The sequence below is a fragment of the Cyprinodon variegatus genome, unplaced genomic scaffold (assembly GCF_000732505.1).
Source record: "Cyprinodon variegatus isolate N-32 unplaced genomic scaffold, C_variegatus-1.0 Scaffold77, whole genome shotgun sequence".
NCBI lineage: Eukaryota > Metazoa > Chordata > Actinopteri > Cyprinodontiformes > Cyprinodontidae > Cyprinodon > Cyprinodon variegatus.
In genome coordinates this window covers 1,415,476-1,437,284 of record NW_015150530.1, presented here as the reverse complement: position 1 = coordinate 1,437,284, position 21,809 = coordinate 1,415,476, and the positions used below count along the sequence as shown (strand labels likewise).

The following is a 21,809-nucleotide window of genomic DNA, read 5'->3' as shown; positions in this document are numbered from 1 at the left end:
GATTGGTGCAATGCCAGATGATGGAGAGATATTCTCTGCACATGTATTTTAATTTGGAGCCTCAGAAGTAACAATAGAAAAACGATCTACAGGCCAGCAAAAATTTATGCAGGCGGACAGCAGACAATCGGAATCAGAATTACTCTATTAATCCCTTGCAGGGAATTATTTTCCTGCTGTGCAACTGTTTACAGAAGAGAGAAAAATAAGATTGTAGATACAGTAGAGCAAAATAAAATAAAATATAGTATAATAAGACTGAATAAAATAGTAAAAGTAAAATTATTAAATTTACAACCAACACAATAAAATGACACCCTTCCCATATAAACAGTGTAAAATAAGATATAAGAATAAAATAAGATAAGGACCATGTTATATACAATTGGCAGTATTTACAATTTACAATGCTGCTCAGTACCAAATTACAATTATTGCACATGGCTGTGTGATTGAGCATTGTGAAGTAATAAAATGAATATATAATAAGTAATGAAATGAAAATGACTATATAAGCATAACTGTTGTCCTAAAACTGATCACACATGAATTTAGAGCCCATTATTTTGAATCTTTGAAGATCAGGGCCCAAAGTGTTATATCACTGTGGTGCATATGACTCATCATTTTAAATGAGTCCTTTATAACCATTGGCAGCATACAGTAGGATGCTCCCCCCATATTCTGATAGTATGATATTTATTCCTAATTACTTAATAAACATTTTTAAGTACTATTAATTATGGCAAAACAATATATATCATTATCTCTGTGTCTATGTGTTGTCACCAAAGTCTCCATTAACAGAAAAACGTCCCTAGATTTGGCTCTAGGTACTTCTTTGAGATAGAGCAGCTAGAGTACAATATACAAGTGTGTATAGGAGGCCTTCAACAGTGACCAACTTGTCCAAGAACTAACCATTATTTATAAAGCAGTTTAAAATTACTCAAAAGACCAAAGTGCTATACAGTGAAACAACATAAAATCATTACAAGACATAAAAAAAACATAAAAGCGTAACATTAAAATTGGAAATATAACATCTATAATAAAATAAATATAATTTAAATGGAATGATCAAAGGCTAAAATCAACATCTCATTGGAAGGTCGTTCCCCATTTTTGGAGCTGCCACAGAGAAAGCACATTCCCCCCTAAGTTTCCGTTTAGTTTTAGGCACCTCAAGAAGCAGCTGATTGGTTGACCTGAGTGAACGGGAGGGTGTATTATGGAAGAAAAACAGTCTCATTGGAACCTGTCTTTTTTTTTAACACCGAATTTTAAACACTGAATTTTTTTAACATCGAATTTTAAACACTGAATTTTTTTAACACCGAATTTTAAACACTGAATTTTTTTAGACATTGAATTCCTTACACTCAATTTGTATCTGGTAAAAATTCAGCTGCAAAAATTAAACTGCAAAAAATTCAGCTGCAAAAATTCAGCCGCAAAAGTGTTGACCTTTTGGTAAACTCAAGCCAAAGCAATCTACACTCAATAGATTCAAGCAGCTTGGGTGAAACAACTGAGCCAATCACAGCTAGTACGGTACCCCTGTCTGTTTGCCGCCACCATGTTGCAAAAGGTCAACACTTTTGCGGCTGAATTTTTGCAGCTGAATTATTTTGCAGCTGAATTTTTTTCTGGTGAATTTTTACTAGATAAAAATTTAGTGTAAGCAATTCAATGTCTAAAAAAATTCAGTGTTTAAAATTCGGTGTTAAAAAAAAGGCAGATTCCAACTAGACTGTTTTTCTTCCATAGTGTATGAAGGTGCAGCAACTCAGAAAGATAAGATGGAGCAAGACCATGGAGCAACTTAAAAATAAAAGAACTTTAAAATGGATCCTAAATGTACAAGGAGCCAGTTTAGTGAGGCTAAAATTGGGGTAATTGGCTTATATTTACGAGTGCTAGATAAAAGATGTGCCGCAGCATTTTGTACCCTCTGGAGTTGAGGAATGTGGGAGGCACTAACCCCAGGTAAAGTGCATCAGAATAATCAAGCCAGGTAGTGCTGAAGGCGTGGATTATTGTCTCTAAATGATCTCTGGAGAGAATGGGCTTCAGTTTTGGCCAACTGTCTAAACTGAAAGAAACTTTTCTTTACAGTTTCCTTTATCTGGCTGTCATATTTAAGATCAGTATCCACTTTGACACAAAGGTTTGTGATAATTGACTTCCTGTACTAGGCTAGACAACCTAGTTCAACTGACAGAACCTCAGATGTGCCGCTAAAAACCATGATCTCGTCCTTACTCATTAAATTTTTAAAAGTTAAGAGTCATCCAGGTCTTTACCTCATCTGTTCCTGCACCAAACCTCTGAATGAGCGGATTACCCTGTCCATCTATGACACAACAATGTTTGTAGATGTCCTCATCTTCTGTCAGATCATTGGTAAAATATCCAAGTCATTTAACTTTGCCACACAGTCAGAGGATACCCACATAATAAAAACAGAGGAAAGTTCAGATTTGTGTCATGTATAGTTCTCCTGATCATCAGCTATCTACATAGACATGTACACTATATTTTATTATTGTCGATTGAGAACAGACCTTTCTATCAGTTTGGTATACCATCAAAAATGTCTTGGTAAGCATGTTCAATAAAAAAAACAAATTAACAGCTTGAATTAACAGATAAAGTTTGTACATGTATTGTGATCATATCATTGAATAGCCACTCTGTTAAGACTTCAGGTGTTCGCTGCTGTGGATACTCTGCTGCACTGACCTGAAATCTTCCAAAATAGCAATATCAAAAGCTTCTTAAAGCTTGTTTTTAAGTTCACTTATCATGCAGCCCAGGAGGTAAAGCCCTGCAGATTTATATATGAGAAAACCTTCAGCACTTTTTATCAGTACAGTCAATCAGGTGCCTTTTATTCCTGAGGCCAACCATCCGCTTCAAACACATCCTGTGACTCTGCCTGGCCTACAGAGAGGGATCCCGCTGAGAAATGCCACCTCTTTCCACATCATTCTACCTCCCATACCTCCATGTGCTCTTTGCATTTACTCACCCTCCCTTTTCACTTTTATTCTAAACTTTCTCAACATCTATCACTTTCTTTATCTCTGTCTCCTTGCTCTTTATGTCTGTATTGATTTTGTGGCAGTGTGAGCTCCATGCTTCTTGCCCTTTTTGATGGAGGGAGTGAAATGGAGTCTCAGTCTGCCAAATGAAATCAAAGTCTTTTTTTTTTTATTTCCCTCCCTCCTTCTGTTCCTTCGCTCCGCTGCAACAAGCGCGAACTCCATCAGCTTTGAACTTGTGTGTGTGAAATGAGCTCTCTTTGCTCTGATTGTCTTCCCATCTCGGTGCCCTTTCTCTTGTTCCTTGCTCCCCATTGCTTTTTGTTCCCCCCTCACCTCCCAGGTTTAATTCAGTTTGATGTTTTTCTTTGTGTTACCAGCAAAAATAAACCTATTCCTGCAGCATTTTACTTTGATAGATGTATTCTCCTCTGAGTTTCTCTCTTTTGCGTATCTACAAGTAAATATTTCTTTTATGTCTTCTAATGTGTCTGTGATGAAAACTGCTATGATAGTCACCTGCTGTTAAAAGTGAGCCTTAGAAGAAAAAGTTTCTGCAATGTTATACCTTAAAAACACAGAGTTTATTAAAAGGATGCAGGGCTGATCCATTTCCTTTCATCTTGGTCATGTTCACATTGGTAACAGCCAACATTCCCTTTTGTTCTTTGTGTACTAACGCCTTTCTCCTCCTTGGAGATCTCTGGGTGTTTCCAGGCGTGCTAGAAGACTCACTGACTACATAACTGAGCAGATAAATCAACAGCCTTATCCTCCTTGAGGGATATGTTCTTTGCCTTCATGTAGCAGGAAATGTTGAAAGAAAAACTGCAATGGCCGGGGTATTTTTTTTTTTTGTATTTCCATTTCAAAATTTATTACAACAGTGTGCTGAAACAAAGAACCACATCCAATGAATTTGGAAGAAATATTTCTTTCTTTCATCACATTGCAATCTGGTATGGCCAGCGTTGGGGAAATGGCAGCAACACAAGTTTATTTTTGTTCGTTATAAATGAGAAGCTTACTGATAAATTGCACACTCTTTGGGTGCAAAAACTGTAAGGTACTAAATCTCAGATTATTATATGAATGACAAATTAGGTGATGCAAGGGTTTTGCCAGAAATATTTACTGTAGAAGCACGAGACCTGATAGCTCGCCACCATTGTAAATAACTTATGCATACAAATAAAATGCCTTGCTGCGTTTACTAGTGTCGGACGGTCAGTACGGCTGTATTTGCATTTCATATTTTTGTTTGTTTTTTGTGATGGGATTCACTTTTTTTCTCTCCTGGAGGGAATTTATGCTTTCAGGGTTTGTTTGGTCTTAGGTCTGTAGTATTTTGGTCCAATAGTCTGATAATCTGTTTATCAGTGTTTTGTATAAATGCATCCCAGTTTAAAGTTCTGATTACAACCATTATCAAAAATACTGCATTGGTATTAAAGGGCATATTGTGGTATTAAAGGGCACATACCATATTTCAAATCAGAAAACTTTAAACCTGAAAAGTGCTAAATGCAAGGAAATAACGCTGAACTTTTCTGTTTTAAAGCATTGTTGGTTCTTTTTCTGTTTCTGTTTTTTTGTTTTTTTGTTGTTGGTGCTTTTTTCAGTTTTTAAAGCAGGAGGTTTTAACTTTCTGGAGAATCCAGGTCCAGATACCAAGTTTCTAAATAATGTATTGTGCAGTTTTGCTACAAGTCACAAGAGAAAACCCGCTTATTCTCAACCAAAGAAAGAGAGAGAAATAAAATAAAATGAAATAAAATAAATTAAATAATTACTCATTGTCAGAATAAGGTCCAGACAGTAGAAATCCATGACTAGTTTTTCTACATCCTGTTCACTTAACCAGGGGATTAATCCCTATCTATGTTTTGTAGCTGTAGATGGTCAATATTTTCAATTCGTGGACTTGAATTGTCAGGAACAGGTTTCCACCGTTAATGGATGATGGGTTATCATCTTTATCACCCATGTCTTGAAATCTCTGTAGAACTTTTTCAAAGGAAAAAACAAACAAACAAACAAAAACAGAACATAAAAAGCCTCAATCCCATGATACAGTCTTAGAAATGTCTGTCCAGTTATTGGCAACACAGGAAGGGAACGCTTTTGCTGCAAAGGTAATCTGTGGAACTGTGTAAGATCTGTATAACTAAAGAGGCGAAGAGGAGACTTTTTGTCCAAAAGGATGTTAAAGATAATATCTAGAATTTAAGTGGGGGAATGACTCTAGGAAAGAGTACAGAACACTGTTTAAACTACAGCTAATATGGATAACTTTAGCAGGGAGTAAACAGCCAGACCACAAGGTTCTATATGAGCATACAGTTGATCTAATATTCCAAGTCCTCTTTGCATACAAATATTCACTGATGTCCTCAAATAAACCAGGTATTTCTTTTTTAAATGATAAATTGCTTCACCTAGAGACGTTTTTTTTTTCTCTCAAACTAAAAGGCATGTAGCATTTTGAGATCGGCGGAGTTCAACTGTACTTCAATATCTGCTGTACGTGTAGCAGTAGAAGGAGTTTGAAGGGACGTTAATGAGAACACATAGTTGGAAACTGTTGCTGAGTAACATATTTGCCTCAAAACAACTTTGCAGACATTAATTCAGTGAAATGAATCCCTCATTAGTAAAAAATGGTCACGTGATTATGTGAAGAAGAGTGATTATTACATACTGTAATCACTACCTCACTCAGTAATTTACAGTAAAGTAGCCTCCTCTGGTCATCCAGTTGTAAGGGAAATGGATGATTTGTATGCTCATCAACATCATACAGCATAGCATCTTATTAACGTTTTAGTTCCCTTTTGGTTTAATAATGTATTTTTGAAGTGAATTGAATTAAATAATGCTGGACAGAGCCACAGCAGAAATAAAAACGTCTATCTGAATGCTGCCAGAACTTCAATGCTTTGAATAACAATTTTTGTCTCAAGTGTTAATTTGCGTCAGTGGTGAATTAAAGGCAGACTAGGTCATTATAGGTTGCTTTTAAATCCATCCGAGCTGGTTTATTACATATCTAGCATTCAGTTTTATTCAATAATATATATTCAAATAAGGATCTTTTGTAAGAATAAAAGTACCAAATGTCCATAAATAACAGAATGCAGGCTTAAAAATATTACTTTAATATATCTAATGGACTTCACAGATAGTGTTGAGTTACTGAAATAAATGAACATCAATGATATTCTAATTTATGGTGTTCATTACATTTATATTCTAAATATTTTATTTTTTAAATTAGCTTTCAGAAAATATGATTTTCTGAGCTACACCTCCCTAAAGTATGTATTATCATAATTTTGCTTTAAGAGCTATATATATATATATATATATATATATATATATATATATATATATATATATATATATATATATAGTGCTGATGTCTGCAGCAAATTTTGAGACTGCTGATGTTGCTCTTGTAATGTTCAGTTTTTTTATACTATTTTTATTGTTTTAGTTACAGGATTACATTTTTATATTTGCCTTTTTCCAAATGACAAAATATTATGATCCACATTGGTTTTTTTTATTAAAAAAAAGGCAAAAGTCCTTTTATGACTAGAAGATGTTTTTTATTTTGCTGTAAAAACATTTACTAGAGTACTTTGTAGAGATTCCAGCTAACTGTGGTGATATATTATTTATAATAATCATATTTATTTTGATGCTTAAGCAGGGACACGTACTGTAAGGAGAGATAGAGGATAGATGTTTACAGTTATACTGTCTTTAAAGTTAAATACATCAGCTAGAAAACCAATACTCAGTTGGCTATTATATAAAGTACTTTGATAATTTTTTATGCAAAATGTACAGTATATAGAATAAATGTATTGTAATGACAAATCTATAAAACAGGTTTCATTTTTTTTCTTACCATGAGTTCCTCTGTCGGTCAAAAGTATTGATTTTCCAAAAGTGGAACATACAATAACCATAAAACAAAAACTATTTTACTCAATCTTTTAACTTGTGCATTTAACTATTATACATTTTATTCTTTCCATCCCAACTAAAAAACAAAACAAATATGTTGCCTTGAAGTTAGTAAGGAATCAAAATAAATACAAAATTAAATCATAATATAAACCTGTATTTATAAAACTGAAGCTCCCTAATAATCACATTTAAACTTGATAAATTGGGAACAAAATGCATAACAAAAATTGGTCAGACTGAGTTAATTAGTTTTACTTTGTTTTCTTCAAGACACCTGAGCTGCTTTGATGAGCTCTGATAGCTCAGTGTGAAAAACAGCTGATCCCAGGCTGTTCTCTACATCCAGTCTGCTCCTCTGCGTGGTTATGATGTGTCACCACTGAAGGTGAATTCATACATATAAGAAAAAAATGACTTTTTGGTTGATAAATGCTTGTTTAATTTTTCTATCAGCCCTATTTTATTTTACTACCTAAGAAATAAAATTCCATGTATCCCTTGCAATGCACTTGAGTACCCCTGGTTGGCAATCACTGTTGTAAACTATTTGATTGGATATTGCAGTTAACTGTTGAGATAATGATGAAGTCAGTTGTGTTCGATCCACATTTTATTAACTTTTTTCTTTTTAGTGATCAAATTATCTCTTCTAATCCCAGTTCCTTTTAGCATCTTGGTCACTAAGATATTTGATCAGTTGTTCCCTGAAAAGTCCAATTCAACACAGGAAGCCTAACAAGAATTTTTTTTTTCTGTTTTGATAGTGTCCATTAATATGCTATAATTATAGAGATTGGATATATTACCTCTAATTTAAATCAATGCAATTTAAATCCTTTCATTTCGTTTCCTCTTACATTGGCTTGTGAGGGTAACAGCCTGGGTATAAACCCAAGCATTCCTCTCCTTAGCACATTCCTCAGCCAATACTCAGGGGATGTTAAGACCTTTACTGGACACAAATGAAATTATAAAGCAAATACTGGATCTGTCTAGAGTCTCTTCAGAGTTGTGAGGAGGACTGAAACAACACGTGAAATTTGGGCTGAACAATTGATAGTCTTTACAATATCCATTTGTCATTCAAAAATATTTCTAAATTGCAGAGTGACTCGACTTTTTTGTCACTTTAAATGTAACAAGAGAAAGACACTAACTTTCTCAATCCATCTCTAAGGATGGCGGTAGAATGTTTAAAGTGGGTTTGCCAATACAGAGAGGGGAAGAGAAAGTTGCATCTATTGAGCAGATCCATGCATGGGAGCTGGAAGGAAACTATTTTCCATTCAACAGGGATGTGGACTCCAGAGCATCCATTAGCATGAAGACAACAAAACCTTGAAAACAAACCTTGAAAAATTGAGAGCTTGTTGTTATTGGAGAGGAAAATATAAATAAGGTATAAATAAAAACACAGGTCCACTTCAAATAAAACCAGAAGCAAAGGTGCTCTCTGCCTGGCTAGATAAAAGAAAGTACCACCGAATTTTACAGTCATCCAGTTGCTCTTGGAGAAGTTGGTAGCACTCGCAAAAATTGTTCTGTCTTTAGAGAATGGACTAATGTGGACCAATAGACGTTGATACCAATGACGTTCTGATTTCCACAGCAACACAAGCCCTGTGACTCACTTGACAAAATCCTGGTCAGGATAAAATCCTCACCAGTTAAAATTAACAAGCAGATACAAGCTCAAGCTCGTCCTATTTCAAGACATGGTGAAAAGCGGTGAAGGATCTGAAATGTTCTGTGGTCAACTCCCAGAGGTGCAGATGGAAATTACAGCAGAAAAAGCGTTCGGTGTAAACACACCAGAAGTTTGAACCAGCAGTTTGTGGTTGACCAGTATGACAGCTGTAGTGATTATCTATTGGCTGCTCTACCAGCCAAGGATGATCTAGAAATGTACTAAGCAATGTAATTAAGTTTCTAGAAAATTGGGCAGACTGCTGCTACCAGCGCCCTTCTTCAAACCTCTTTTCCCTCACCCTTCTCTCTCCTTTCCAGCCTCTAACAGTGATTCAATGTAAATCAACGCCACAACCTTTCTATTGACTGATATGTTTGTAGCATGTCTTTTAGCATGGTCTTATGTGTTTGTACATTGAAATGAAACAGGCTAGAATCATAAATCTGTTTTACTGTGATATCAATCTTGAATAGTGTTGACATGCGATTTTTATTTTGTTTTTAAAGCAAAACTAAATCCACATACTCCCATCAAGGTTCTTACCTCCTCTCTAAGGCAGTGCCCAGCTGCCCTGTAAAGGAAGTTCATTTCAGCCACTTGTACTGAAGATCTCAATCTTTTAATCATAACTGCTATCTCTGTGAAGTGCCGAAAACCAACTTGACTCAAGCCAAACCATTCTTTTTTTGTTATCATGTAACCATAATGACATTATGTTGAGACACGGACTCTTAAGGCAAATGCAATGCTATGTGCAAAGATTAAGGCAAATTGTCTAGCCGTTTTCTAGAGTTGTGCAGCATAAACCCAGTCCAGATTCTAAAGACAGTGTCCCACAATCCCCTGTGCTGTCCTCTCCACCCTTTCTCAGTCCTTCCTCTCCTTCGCCATGCAGCTCACATATCACACTGCAATAATGAGACAAAGGGTGCGTTCCACTGGGGCCCTATAAAAGTTTTTAAACAGAGTAGAATCCAGGCATTTGCAGGTTTTTGAGGAAAAAAATCTATTATCGGGCCTTCTCACCAGGTGGGAGGTGTTCTGAATCCAAGACAGGTCAGAGGGCATGTAAATGCCCAGAAACCAACTGCTATATGCGGAGAGGAGCGTGTTTCCTGAACCTCCTGTACTGCACTATACCTTCCTTGGTCTTACCGGTGATCAGAATTAGGTCATTCCTGGAACTGCTGCTTTTTATGAGTTAGGAATGTCGAAGTAGAGATGGTAGAGCCACTGTATTGAAAAGCCTTTTAGACTTTTTATGAATTTGTGGATTTTAGTAGCGCAGCTGTTAATTTTACACGATTAAAGTTTTCAGCCATGATCACAGCTGCCTCTGGATTACTGTTATTTTGGAAAACCAAATTACTTCTAAGTAAAACAAATGTGGTCATTTAGTGAAGAACTGGGTTTGGATAACAGCTTACTGATTGCGCAAGGCTCCTACATGTACTCTGGAAGACTCATAAAATTGATTTGTAACTGAGAGAATATTAGAGATAGGAGACATTTCTCCTAGACTACTCATACAAACTCTTTAAGAACAAATTTATTTGTACAAACAGTTCTTGGATGAGGCCCATTGTGTTCATTGTATCGCTAATTAGATTTTGTGTAACAAGTAATTCGTTTATATAAGAATTATGAGTGATGTCTGAATTTGATTTTATTGGTTAGATACTTTTTATAAGTGAAGATGTTTTATCTTTATCTTTTTTTAAGCATTTTAGCCTGTAGTATTCAGCATACTGAGGTTCTTAGGGTTTATTACCTCCACCAAGGAGGTTATGTATTTTGGAGAGTCTGTCTGCATGTGTCTGTGTACAGGATAACTTAAAAAGTTCTGAATGGATTTATGCAAAATTTTTACCAGATCATTTTGATGATCCAGATCACAATCAGTATACAGGATTTTTTTAAAAGGATTGTTTAACATTGTGAGATTTATGTGAGTGATTTCTGGAGGAAAAAAGCAGTTCCCTCCTAAATCAGAGGGTGACAGCAGTGACTACTGACAGCTCCAGCATTGAAATCCAAAAGTCATGATCCAGACATTCAAGTTTTAGCAATAGATGAAGGTCACAATATGAGGAAACATTTGCTGCTTGGTGGAGGTCTGCACTCTCTGAGTGTTTTTCTAGTCTGGAATGGAATCAGTTAGCATAATTAGCATCAGTTACATTCTTACATTGGAGATAAAATTCACAAACTGTATCTATGTCATGATCTTGGCACTGATGACTGGCTTAATTACTCCTTTCATTCACCTGTCTAACTCTGGCTGGTTTCTCATTACTTCACATCTGATCCACCTGCTACTGCCTCTATTTAAGCTGCCTGCCTCCAGTCATCAGTGCGAGATTATTTCTCTCGAGCCAGTGGTGAGAGTGTTTCAGTGTTACCTTAGTGTTTCTGATTCCCTGTTCTGCCTCTCAACCACTGTGCCTGCCTGTTCCCATCCGATCTGTGTGCCTGACCTGTTTTCGGACTCCTGCTGGATTCTGCTTTTTTATGAACTTAGAGCTGTGCTGTTTTTTTTCACTGACCTGGATTTCTCTCTGGAACCTCTTTGGATTTGTGATTTCCTGGTTCTGAATCCTGAGCATGCTCTCATGATTATCCTGCCTTCACTTGTCTGCTCGGGGTTTGGTCTCATGCTTGTTCTCTGGGGCTGCAGTGTCTGGACTGGAGCCCACCGCCTGGATCTTACCTCGTTCTGTGGGCTTGAGTGAACTGTTAAACCAGGTTAGTGACTCACGTGCATAATCATCCTCTTTCAGATTATCATGGTCACTAACCTGTGTTTCTCAGAGGTTCCTGCCTTAGAAGCCCTAGCCACTGCTACCGCAGATCCGTTTTTGTAATAAGCGCTTTTTGAGTAATCCCACTGTCTGTCTTGCCTTGAATACTGGGTCCTCTGTTCTGAGCTTTGACAATGTATGTGGATTCTTATAATACTGTATGCAGGGGGAAAAAAGGGAGATCGTTAGTTTGTGAAAATATGTAGTTTAAAGTAGATGCAGTACTTATTTTTTCTACTGTATGAGCTGACCTCTCGGATGTGGGGAGTTCATTGCGCTCATCAGAGAGACAACCTGGGGAAAGGAACAATCTGTGCAAAGCAGAGCATTGCAGCGCTGACCTGAAGTTAAAAGCCAAAAAACTTTGTGTGCAGGATATGTGGAGTCGGCAGAGATGTTAGGTGCCCTTTTCCTGACATTAATAGTACAAGATCCTCTTTGCAGACTTAACTAGTTGTTACCTTCTTGAAAAAGGTTATGTTTTCAACAGTGTTGGTTTGTCTGTTTTCAAAATAACTAAAAAAGGTTATGGACAGATTTTACTAATGGTGCTTATTGTGACTGGCAAAAAATGATAAAATGTTGTTGATGATCCAAATCAGCATCTGGATCCAGGAATTATTTGGAAGATTTAAAAGAATACAGGTATTGATTTAAGGTAACAATATGTTGGGGGAAATTAGATACTTGGTGGAGGTCACAGAGTGCTTTTCTACAGTTTGGATCTGTTTTGTGAGTGACTCAAACCATACAGTAAAGGACTGACATATGCCATACTAAATATCATTGTAGAAAATGACCAGTAGCTTCTGACGAAGGTTTAATTTCTCGAATTGCTCCAGAAATGTCCTCTGTCTGACCTTCTTCCTATGTGTGAGAACCATTCTGGTATTTTCTACAATCTGAAGCGATTCATAGTGCAAATATTTGCTGAGGTTTGTGATTTGAGGCATCGTGGAGGGAATTCTTTTGAAAGAGTAAAGCACTGCCTTCTTTCCTCCAGTATTTCTAATAAATATTTATTTCCAGTATTATAGTGACAGAGCTAAGTGCCCCGAGACTGTTTAAAATAAATCTAAAAATCATTACCTAGTCCTGCCAGCTCAACCTGCAGAATTTTTCACTCAAGCATAAAGCATTTATCCTATTTTGTACAAAGATCATAAGGCCTGTAATGGTGGAAGAGAATATATATTTTTAATAAAACTTCCCTCTTCTTGCTCCTCTGTCTCAGGGCGATGGCTTGCAGTTGGAGTATGAGATGAAGCTGACCAACGGCCAGTCTTTCTGGACACAGCATTTCTCTGCAGATGAGTTTGGTAAGAGTGATTACACAGAACAAGAGGGATTATGGAAAGAATCGCCAATGGCACAAGCCAGCACCACTTAGCATGGCCAATAAAGCACACTGCTCTGAACAAATTGCAATAATGAAGGGACGGCTGATTGAGTTAATGATGATGGATGAACTGAGAGGGAGGAATGAAAAGAAGATGCCAATGTATCTTCTGAATGAATTATTCCTACAGCCCACAATCCTTCACACTCTGCTATTACTGTAACTGTCTGTTAGTTCTTAAACTTACCCAATATCCTTATTGATTTACAGTATTTCTTCTTTCTCTTGTTTCTTCTGTCTGGCTTATTCTTTCAAATCATGACATTTTTACTACGTTCTCACTGCTGCCTGTCCCTCCCTGATTGCTTTAAAATGATTTTTTTTTTTTTTATCATAAACTCCTTTTTATCTCCTGCTAACTCCCCAACTTTTGTTCACAGGAATCTTGGAGACTGACATCACCTTCCTGGCCATCTTTACGTTAGTGTTCTTCATCTCCTGCTACTTTGCATGTAAGTACTACCTTTTGTACTTAGTATGATCTCTCTCTCTTTTTGAGTCATCTTACTTCAACTCCTGAAGCTCTCTCCAATCATGAAATGGACTTTGCCTCGGCTCTATTATCAAACCTGCATGTTTTCTTGATGTGAAAGGAGTACTTTCCCGTGTTCTCTCAGAAAAAAATAATGGTGAAGCTTTGCAGATTCTTCTTTCAGGTCTAAGCATTTGTCACGGTGGAGACATTTCTTTAGAGAAAGGAGAGTGAAAGGATGGTTGAGTAAACATTAATGCAGCAATGGCCTTAAGCTTACTGAATGTATTTATTTTTCTACATAAAAAAGAAAGGATAAAATACTCTCAAGTCACCGGGAATATGAGTTCAAACAAACTTGCAGATGAAAAGTTGCTTTTTCTATTTATTTCTGCTGTGTGCTCGATATATTTCACTTTGTAAATTTTGGTTGGGGTTAAAATTCATAGCATGCTCCACCTTTTTTCCTGAAACCAAGCAGAGATGTCACTGCGTATGGCTGTGTATGTTTCACTATCCCCCTAAAACCTCTAAAACTAATCAACCTCCTGGATATCCCATTTATCACTCCATATGTTTGTTTATTTAAAAATTCTAAAATTTGGAAGAAGATACACTTGGTTCCATGTATATAAATTCAGTGGTGGGATGAGTGTACTGTCTTAAGTTATTATACTTTGATACAAAGTTATCTTTGGAAAAAGGGATAATATATACATGACTTTAGGAACCTGGTTCCCCGTCAAATCTGCCCATTTTTATAACAATAGTTAATTGGACATTGACAAAGAAAGCTGGAGAAACAACACTAGTTTAACTTTTCCCCAAACTTGCACAGATTGATTAAAGAAGGTAATAAAAAAGTTTTATAGCGAAATCTTTGAGTCTTTAAGCCACATAATATATAAATGACAACAGGTTGTTTGATGCTAAAAAGAGTTTTGACTCACTTTAGTCTAATACTGACTTTTTAGTCCATTTATGTATAAGGAAATATTTCTGCAATAGATGTTTAAATGTTATAAAATGATTAAGTCAGTGGTTTGATATTAGATGGCATACTGTACTTCTCCATTGAACACTTTAATAGGAAGAACAATTCAAGTCTAGTTTGACAGAGCAGCTCTGAACTGTTGTTTACCTCCCTCCTTCCCCTGATACGTTTCCCCATCGGCCACCATATTGTTTTGATAGTAAAATAGGCTGCTTAAATATGCATTAAAATATTTCTTCTCAGATTAGGCTGGAGAAACTGAGATGAGACTTATCAGACCTCATCTGGAGATGAGCATCACAGGATGGATGCATACTAATCATGGCTTTCCCTATTTATCTGGCCTGTTACCTTGTTCTTTTGTGTTCTCCTGTTTTCTCCCTCTCTCTACGCCTCTCCCTCTCCTTTGCCATCTGTTAGCATATCTCCATCCTTTTTATCTGTCGCCCTGCCATGCACACACGTACCCACACCTCTATCATCTCCTTGCTGTTTTTTTTCTTTCTCCCTCTAGACAATCTGAAGGGGAGACAGCTTCTTCACACAACCTACAAAATGTTTATGACAGCAGCAGGTGTGGAGGGTAAGAGTTTCTATCCTAAATAGATACACACCTACATCATTTAAGCACACACACATGCTCCTGGGATAACAATGAGCTTCATCCACTGATGTAGCACCTTATACTTTAATCCGCTCTTGAGAAGCACATATATTATCACACTGATGAGCTTCTGAATAGGCATCATTGCAAGCAGATGTGCAGGACCAATGTGTTTAGTGAGGGATGTTGTTATTGATGATAACCCCCCCACCTCTCCCCTCCCATGCTATCTTCATTGTACTTCTTACTTTCTTTTAACTTTCTATTCTTCTGCCCCCTCTTCAAACCCTTTCTCTTCTCCCTTGCCTCGCTTACATTCACCTCACCTTCTCCTCCTCCCAACTCCTTCCTCTTATTTCTTTCTTCTGTTGCTCCATTTCTATTCCCTTCTCTCTGCTTTAATCCCACATCCCCTCCTCCTTCCTCTCCTTTTCGTCACCGCCTGCTTACCTCTCCTTTTTCTTAAACTCTCCAATTCTCTTTCCACTCTCCATCTTTTTCCTCTTGGCAGTGCTCAGCCTAATGTTCCATTGTGTCTATTGGGGCCTGTATGCCAGGGATGGAGTTGGCAACGGCAGCCTGAAGATACTCGGTGAGTTTCTCCCCTTCGGTATCGGTCACTGGCTGAATGACTGACATGGAGCCTGCGCTGTGAGATCAGTCACTGTCTGAGCAGATCGGATGAGTGGACAATGATGGATGTATGTGTGCTTGAAGAGACCTTGTAGATGGTTTTAATGGGTGTAGGGAGGACCAAGCATGACTGTGTGTGTGTGTGTGCTTCTACAACATGTGTATCCTCATCTGAGGTTATTGTTGCACTGTGATGTCAAAGATTCGGACACTACAACCTAATTGCCTCCTCTGTCTTTTCTCTCTCCACTTATATGTCTGTCTCCAGGGAAATTATTGTTCTCCATCAGTTTCCTGGTGTTCCTTCTGATGCTCATACTGTTGGGTAAAGGATTCACTGTCACCAGGTGGGAAGCAGGGAACATTTTACTTGTTCTACCTTATTAAATGTGACCATTTTAGGGGTGTGATTTTGCATCTAGCTCATAAGATGAAACTTTAAGGTATTGTCCTCACGAGAGGACAGGAGTTTTAGTAATATTTTTGGAGAAACTAATGATCTATTCTTGTCGTTACAGGAAACTACTTTTTTTTTATATTAGAGCTAATGCTTTACACATACATAAACTGTGTTCCAAAGAATTTAACTGTAGAATACTCCATACCAGGTTCGACCTTTCTATATTATTTGCTGTTTATACTCATTACATTATACACTGGTCATGCTGCTAGAAAGCAATGTAGTTCTTCGAAAAAGCATTTTCCTCAAAAAGCATTTTTTTTCAAGACTTTCAGTCGAAAAGTGATATTCTAAGTAACTTTTTTTGTTCTTTTTAAGGAAGCAACAAATGTTTTATGTATTTGTGTAAGGACTTCTTCAATATGCGTAAACTTTATTCGTTTTCTATATATAATAAAGGTTTTGCCTAAAAAATGTTTCAGTTACTTTTGAACTGTTTACTTCTGGGGAGTTCTTAAGTTTTATTACTTTTATTATTGAAACGATCAAGTGTACTTTAACACATATCTTTTTTCAAAGTACCCAGAATATTGTTACACAAATTGGGTGTGAGGCTGCATCACTACTTTATCACAACACATTTTTTTCTGCCCAATTCCTTTAAAACAGGTGAGGTTTACTTATAACCCATAACCAAATAAAATATAGTACCAGAACAATAATGCAATTAATTTTTTTAACAGCAATAGATTTTTAAATAAATCTCAGTCTGTTTGTAAGGAGTCACTGTTCTGTCCACTCTGAACTAGAGATAATTTTGGCGTATTACATAAAAAAGGTCCCTAGCAGCCAGTTGCAGCCATCTAGGAATAGCAGTTACAATTTGCTGTCACATTTAAAGTAAATGACCATAAATAGTTTTAAATTATTTTAATAACATGCCAAAGACCTTCCTAAGAATCACCAATTTTCTTTTTTCTTTTTTTCCTTCTATTTATCTTTACTGGTCACAAACATACATACAAGGGCTGGAAAATTTTGGCAAAAATAGAAATTGCAATTATTTTCAACAAACATTGCAATTTTATTTAGATTTTTCTTTGCACTAAGCTCAAGCCCGTAGATGTTTCACTCCATAGGTTTTGTTTTTTTCATTACCTTGAAAGCTTACTTTTTTCTGAATCAATTGTTGCAGAATCTTGTTTTGGAAGGGTGCTTATTTCTACTTGCAAGCATAGACCTGCATGCTAACTGGAAGTTTCTCTTTCCTTTTTTGTGGCAGAAAACCCACTTTAACATTACCACTACCTAAAGAGCCCGAGTAAGAAAACATTCTGAGTAAAATGTAACCTCAACAAAATTAAGTGCCTCTGCAATTTGAAAATTGAATTTTCTTAAATTGTATTAAATTATATTCCAAATGCAATTAAATACCCAGCCCTAATACATACCCAGAGTTTCAAGCTTAAAACAAATGGCCTTTTATCCATGACTCATTGTGGTAACTTAGAATATGTTAGATGAACACAGATTAACAGTAGGAGAATAGTGTTAAAACAGAGCGCTTAATTCAACATTGTGATGTTGCAATATCTGAATATATCAGGGTACAAGATGATGATGTTATATCACTATTGTATGCATGCTTTAGTGTCTTTCTCTGCATGCCAGTCAAAGAAGCCCTAATTGGTTTGGGGGTTACGCCCGCATCGACAATAGACACAGAAATCATGGTTCACACAGACTCCATGCCCCCAGCCTCAGACAAAATTGAGAAAAGGTCTCCCATAGGTGCAAGTTGAATATGTCCTTGAGGGCTTTGACAGCCTTTCTCTGCGGACCCTTACTTCTTGCATGTCCCACCTGAGTCTATCGGATTCAGCCTCTTCCAGTGTATCCAACTCACCACTAGGCGGTAATTAAACTGCTCTTAAACCACTCCTCACCCGACCAACCAATCAACCAAGACATACAGCTGAAGGTCAAACGATATGAATACAAAGTTGATCATGGACCTCCGGTCTTGGGTGTCCTGGTGCCAAGTTACTGATGTACATCCCTATGCTTGGACATGGTCTTCATTATGGACAATTTCTGACTTACAGTTCTAGAACTATTTCATTTGTACAACTCATCTTAAGTCCACTATTGAAACACTTCTCAGGTTCAGAGCTGGGGGTCTGCCCCTCCAGGTGTCATTATCGTTTCCAACATGGGTTTTGAAGAAGGTTTCCAAGGAGAATGATGAAATTCCAGAGAGTGACGTTATCAAGCGCCTCCACCAAGGACACAGTCAAAGACTGGATACTTTGTACTGCCAGTCAGGGGTCTCCCCCTTTTCTGAAGGTGAACTCCAATATGGGATGGCTGAGTTGGGCAGAGGAAAGTAGACCTACCCCTGTGCTCTGCCTTTCCCACCAAGCCATGCCAGAGTAGAAGAGAATGTAGCTTATCACAAGGGCTTAGTTCCAGAGCCCAGGCTAGGTGTGGAGTTGAATCCAGAGCCAGCGTAGGTGTTCTTGTATCTGGTTGTCAAAGCCTGCGCCTCTGACTGCTGCCCAATCCTTTTAGCACCGGTCCCTCATGGTTCCCCCTGCAGGTGTTGGTCCCACTGAGGGATGGTCTCTTGTCACTCCTAAGGGCTGGGTCCTTCAAGGAGGAACACAACTATCAGGTGCTCACCTATGAGCCTAAACCTGGCTCCAGGGCGAGGTTGCGCTGTACCGGGCGAAATTGCTTGCCTCAATTTTATCTAATCATCATTAAGGCTCTTTAAACTGCTCTTTGTCTGAACTGTCACTCAGCAGCTGTTTGGGAGATCCTACTAGGGACATTTATCTCCTCAAAACCATATCTAGGATAATTGAAGCACTGAATATTCACCACCTCACATCAAGGCAGCTGTTCAAGGAAGGGATGTTACAAAGATCTTGAATTTATTTGTCAGATTTTTAGGGTTTACTTTATATACTCTTAAAGAAGTTAATATTATTCTATACTTGGACTTATATTTGAATTAATTACATCCTAAATTTGCACATTTATTAAACTATTACCTAACTATAACTATTTCTTCCCTAGAGAACTGCTCTGGTGGCATTTGTTTATTTATGCTCTCAGCTCATGAACTTATTCTCAGAACTGACCTCTGACTTCAGAGAGTGATTTAGCTGAGCACACTTAGTGAAATCAGTATTCATCATTGTTTTTTCTGTAACATAATTTTGCCTCAGAAATAATCTAAAATAAAAAAAAGATATTCCTTATACCATATCCACCAGATGCAGACTGAACTTGCCATATTTAATTCCCTGCTGGTATTTGGCGTATATTTTAAACATACATTTATTTTATTTTGCTCTGTTTATGAGCTGCCTTTGTCTTATAAACAGTGTTGCATTTGGTTCAGTTTATGTGTTAAGCTCTCTACTTCAGCATAAAAACTAGATACATAATATTCTCTGTTTGTGCCTACATTCATCTATTTCATTTGTACACCTCATAATGCATCTGAGAGTTTTGGATTTCCATCTTCCACCGAACATGACTCACCTCTGACCTTCTTGGTTTGTTGTGTGCTAGGGCGAGGATCAGCCACAGTGGCTCTGTTAAACTCAGCATCTACATGACAGTCTACACAATCACCTACATCATCCTCTTCATCTATGAAGCTGAGGTACAGTATTAACATTACGGTTTCTAAACACACATGCAGCATTGCAGTTAACAGCAAGGCTACAAGTTTATTCTCACAAAGATCAATCAATAATTAAATCGTATTAACTCACTTACTTGTTTATTCATGTCCTGCCACTGTTACTCTAAATGTATTCAGTTCACTGCTGCTGGTCTGAATTTTTACGTTTTCTCACTGAGAACAAACACAACCAGAAAGGTTTATCACAACAACTTCAACGTTGATGCATTAGAATAAAAATCAAACACATTAATAATTGAATACATTCCTGCATAAGTGGGAGGGATTGTTTTTGGTTTCTGTTCCAATGTGGCAAAAACAAGGGAGCCACCAGAGTGAATCAGAAATGCTTATCTCCACAAGCATAACAATTTCAAGGCTGCAGGGGAAGCACTGGAGAGAACTCCCTAGAAAGTATAGATTCTACTGCATCTAGGTTTCACAGACACAGTTTAATTAAATTCACTTCATTAATTTAATTCCAAATGAAAGCAAAGGTCATGTCAGGCTACTTTATGGAGTAGAGTTAACAAGTTAATTAAAGTTAAATTAAATATGGTCTAATGCCACGCTTCCAGCAAATGGCTCTGATATAAAGCAATGCATAATGCTAGTTTTGACCAGTGATTTAAAAACAACCAGTATTAAACAATGCTGAGGAAAAGGCTGAGAAGGACATTACTGCTCTTGGGAAAGATGCAGCAGATGTTTTAGATAAACCATTTTTTTCTGATTCATCCTTTATTGATGCAGAAAACCCATGAAAAGATTCCTAAACAAACCAAAACAATAATTTAGGTACATTGGTATGTTACTGGCCAATGAAAATAGCCTTTTAAAGAGAATAAGCTTTTGATTATATAAATAGTATGGTTTAATAAACTGTGAAGATCAATGCAGACAGTAATCTTGAAAAGAAAAAATAAAACAAAAAATCATTTGTGATCTTAAATGATTAATGCATTCTAAGAAACATCCAATTTGAATCTTTTGGAGAGAGAAGAACTGTTATGGCCAAAACAAATAAAACTAAAAATTCTTACATGCTAAAAAAAAAAGGTATTTAGGTTGCAACAAGAAACAATTGGGCTTTTTAATCAGATATTATAAAATGTTTTAAAGTTAATGTTTACTTCTTTACTTTGCTTTGTTTTTTAGTAAAACTATTTTTGTACATTTCTAAAATCCTAATGATTGAAGTATTGTTTTTTGAATTTCTTTGTTGATTTTCTAATAATTCTAATAATTTCTATCAAAAGCTGTAAATCCGTAAAATCATTTGATATAACATATTTCCTTCTAAAGGCTTCTGTTACTGTAGCAAATCTATTAGACTAATACCATTTTTACATTCTCAAACAATATCCAAAATATTTTCAGTACTATTACAACTGATAGTAATATATAAACCACACAGGTTATGTAAATTGTACTCCAAAGTCTCAGCTTTTACTTTAAATTGATGTGACCTAATTTCATGCTTCAATATGCTGACTTTTTGGGTACTAATGAAGATTTATCTAACTCGGAAGCTCAAACACCTTTCTCATAAGTAATTCATAAAAGTGTATTAAACTAATTGACTGGGCATAGATGATACATTTAATTCATTTTACAAACTGTGGCTAATTTCTTATATGTAAATACTACAGAAATTTTTAAAAAGGCAGAGGTCTGACTGAAAAACAAATCTACCTCAACTTATACTTACTTCTGCTATCTCCGCCATTGAGCAGCTCTTTTATTTCACAAGACCCAATAAATCAGTCATTTGGTTAAATTCTTCTGAGATCTTGGCCCAATTAAAAATACATCAACAAATACTAAAAGAAACAGGCAGAGCTGTTAATTGGATTAGGTGTTTACACATACTGAATTAAGATGATAATCATGCTGTTTATTGACCTGCTAAACATGTCATTGTAGCAACACTGAGCTTGTTGACATTTAGATCAGCATTTCCTCAAAATCACAATATGTTGCAAGGAATTAAACTCAGACTTCATTGCCCTGCAGTTATTTATTTTACAATTAAAGATACGGAATAGCAAGTCCAGAGAAATGGGGAGATTCATACTGCCTAATAAAAACAAA

General features: G+C 36.6%; 1 protein-coding gene across 1 annotated transcript in view; it reads left to right on the top strand.

The window, feature by feature from the left end:
* The window catches only part of tmem145 (transmembrane protein 145), an 84,507-nt gene that overhangs the window by 51,872 nt on the left and 10,826 nt on the right, over window positions 1-21,809 (top strand). The window contains exons 6-11 of the mRNA XM_015372865.1: window positions 12,751-12,835; window positions 13,296-13,367; window positions 14,896-14,964; window positions 15,497-15,577; window positions 15,887-15,965; window positions 19,601-19,694. Of these exons, the coding sequence (XP_015228351.1) occupies window positions 12,751-12,835; window positions 13,296-13,367; window positions 14,896-14,964; window positions 15,497-15,577; window positions 15,887-15,965; window positions 19,601-19,694 (480 nt within the window). The remainder of the gene's footprint in view (window positions 1-12,750; window positions 12,836-13,295; window positions 13,368-14,895; window positions 14,965-15,496; window positions 15,578-15,886; window positions 15,966-19,600; window positions 19,695-21,809) is intronic.